This window comes from Bidens hawaiensis, unplaced genomic scaffold (genome assembly GCF_021521415.1).
Source record: "Bidens hawaiensis isolate Kalapana, Puna unplaced genomic scaffold, B.hawaiensis_p1.1 tig00048306_1, whole genome shotgun sequence".
In the NCBI taxonomy this organism is placed as follows: Eukaryota; Viridiplantae; Streptophyta; class Magnoliopsida; order Asterales; family Asteraceae; genus Bidens; species Bidens hawaiensis.
Genome location: NW_027498651.1, coordinates 37,319 through 40,623, shown reverse-complemented (window position 1 = coordinate 40,623; position 3,305 = coordinate 37,319). Strand labels below are relative to the sequence as shown.

General features: G+C 41.2%; 1 protein-coding gene across 1 annotated transcript; it reads left to right on the top strand.

The window, feature by feature from the left end:
- The first annotated feature begins 1,845 nt into the window (after window positions 1–1,845).
- LOC143597444 (uncharacterized) lies at window positions 1,846–2,334 on the top strand. Its single transcript, XM_077075949.1, has one exon. The coding sequence runs from the start codon at window positions 1,846–1,848 to the stop codon at window positions 2,332–2,334; it is 489 nt and encodes a 162-aa protein (XP_076932064.1).
- Window positions 2,335–3,305: the final 971 nt, after the last annotated feature.

Sequence of the window (3,305 nt, the reverse complement as noted above, 5' to 3'; positions counted from 1 at the left end):
TCAATTTGATCGTAGTCTTCATCAGTCAAATCACTAGTAGCAATCTTACTACTTAACAAATTCTCATATGAGGTCATGAAGGCAGACAAGAAAGCAAAGTTTTGTTCAGCTTCCTTCATGTTTACATTCGGTGAAGATGAGAATGGATTTGCAGTGGATGAATTTCCAGATACATTTGAAGAATTAGAAGCACCAGGTGATCCAGAACTTCCAGCAGAATAGTAACATGCTCTTGGATCACTATAGATAGTTGTCGCATTCTCACTTGCATTTTGTGTAAGAAATGCAGTGATTGGCGAGCTCAGAGGCATACTTCCACCATAAATGCCGGATCTTGACTATCCTTAGAAGATTTTTGACATTTAAGATCGTATTCTCTTGCTTCGATCTTTTGCATGAACTCGGATTCTGTCAAGTCTTCATTGTTGAAGTAATTGTTCTCTTTCAGAACCATTAGAAATGTCAAATAAGAACTTGGTAAAGCACCCTTAATAGTATCAATCTTACCTGATTCAGACGGTTCCATCTTCATCTTGTCCATCTCGGCTATCAGATGATTAAAACTTGTTGTCATCTCCTCGACAGTCTCACCCTTAAGTAAATTAAAGTTTCTAAATTGAAACTTTAGCATTACTTTCTTGCTTTCAGCGGTGTTACAAAAGTGCAACAATTTTTAGGTCTTGCTGGGTATTACCAGAGGTTCATCGAGAATTTCTCAAAAATAGCTCAATATTTGACGCTATTAACACAGAAAGAAAGGAAATACGAATGGACCAAAGAACAAGAAGAAGCTTTTCAGATTTTAAAGCAAAAGTTGTGTAGCGCGCCTATCTTGTCTCTACCCGAAGGAACCAATGGATTCATAGTGTATTGTGATGCGTCTCGCCTAGGTCTTGGTTGTGTTCTTATGCAACATGACAAGGTGATAATTATTAGCAAACTATGTTAAAAACAGGTAGTGTAGTGCCCGGGTGCACTTATAAAACTTTTCAAGGGTATAAGCCCAGACCTTTTACCGAGGCCGAAGGACCTCTCGAGAACATAAGATAGATAGAAAAGATGGAGTCGGTTATGAAGATTAGTGATTGTACCCCCGCACAGCGAGACATATATGGAGTATGTTCGTTTGAGGATGAAGCTTTAGAATGGTGGAACTCTTTGATTCAAAATATGGGTGAAGATGCGGCTTACCGTTTGACACGGGACGAACTGAAAGAGTTATTGCTGAAGGAGTACTGTCCTAGGAATGAACTGCAAAAGATTGAATACGAGTTTTGGACACTGAAAATGGAAGGTGCGGATATCGGTACATATACCTCCCGGTTCAACGCGCTGGCAAGGCTAGTGCCACGACTGGTCACGACGGAATATGTTCGGATCGAGAGATATATTTGGGGCTTGGCACATGAAATTAGAGGCATGGTTAATTCCTCGAAGCCGTCCACGATTTAGTCTGCCAGAGAATTGGCAAAAACTGATGCCGTGCGTATGGGAGCACTGAAAGTTATGAGTAAGAAAACGGCAGACGCTGCCCCAGAAAAGAAGGATTCTGGATCGATTCCGAAGTCAGTCGAGCGGAAGAAAAAGTGGAACGATAACTCAAGAGGACAATTCCGGAAGAGACAGAACACCGGAAGGATGCTCGCAACTAACTCAAGCCGAAACGCGAGTTAGGCGACTTTGTGCAATAGGTGTGGAAGGAGTCACGTCGGTGAATGTTGGAAATGCCTCAAGTGCAATCGTTTCGGACATCATACTCAGTACTGTTTTAGCAAGGATTCATCGACCGGTTCAGGGAAGCTGAATACCGGGTGTTTTGAATGTGGAAGTACGAGACATTTCTGGATGGACTGCCCGAAGCTTAGAAACCAAAATGCTAAAGGAAGAGCCTTCGAGTTGAATGCAAAGAAAGCTTGGAAGGATTCCTCAGTTGTCACCGGTATGTTTCTTATTAAAAACAACTACGCTTACGTACTATTCGACACCGGAGCCGATCTAAGATTTGTTTCCAAGCAATTTGAGCCCCTTCTTGGTATAGAGTCTAGTAAACTAGATACCAAATATTCAATTGAACTAGCTAATGGGAAATTAATTGAAACTGGTGAAGTCGTACGGAACTATAATCTTCATTTAGAAAATAATCCGTTCGATATCGACCTGTTACCCGTTGAGTTAGGCAGTTTTGAAATAGTTGTGGGAATGGACTGGCTATCCAAAAACCAAGCTGAGATTATCTGTTCGAAAAAGCAAATTCGTTTGCCACTCTCAAGTGGTGAAACCCTAGTTGTGCAAGGTGAGCAAGGGAATTTAGATTCAAAGCTTCCAGTATTATGAAGACTCGTATTATGAGCAAGGGTTACCTAGCGTATCTCGTAAATGTTGTGGATACAAAGGCAGAAGAGCCAAGGATGGAAGATATTCTTGTAGTAAGAGATTTTCCTGAAGTGTTTCCTGAGGATTTACCGGGTTTACCCCCATCAAGGCAAGTTGAATTCAAAATCGATCTGGTTCAGGATGCTGCACCGGTAGCCCGATCTCCATATAGATTGGCACCATCAGAAATGCAGGAAGTGTCAAATCAGATTCCAGAATTGCTAGATAAAGGATTCATCAGACCGAGTTATTCCCCATGGGGAGTGCTAGTTCTTTTTGTGAAAAAGAAAGATGGCTCGTTCAGGATGTGTATAGATTACCGCGAATTGAACAAGCTGACCATTAAGAATCGGTACCCCTTACTGAGGATTGATGATTTGTTTGATCAATTGCAAGGATCCAGTTACTACTCAAAGATAGATCTGCGATCTGGATATCACCAGGGAGTTGCTGATGCAGATGTTCACAAAACCGCGTTCAGGACCCGCTATGGTCATTACGAATTCTTAGTCATTCCTTTCGGTCTAACAAATGCCCCACCCGCATATGGACCTCATGAATAGAATTTGTAAACCACATTTAGATAAATTCGTGATAGTATTCATCGACGATATACTTATCTATTCACGAACCAAAGAGGATCATGAGCAGCATTTAAAGCAAATTTTAGAGTTACTTTGAAATGAGAAGCTGTATGCAAAGTTCTCGAAGTGTGAGTTCTGGTAGAGAGAAGTACGTTTCCTTGGACACGTAATTAACGATCAAGGTATACAAGTGGACCCCTCAAAAATTGAAGCAATCAGAAACTGGGAGACACCCAAGTCACCCACAGAAGTGCGACAATTTTTAGGTCTTGCTGGGTATTACCGGAGGTTCATCAAGAATTTCTCAAAAATAGCTTAACCTTTTGACGTTATTAACCTAGAAAGAAA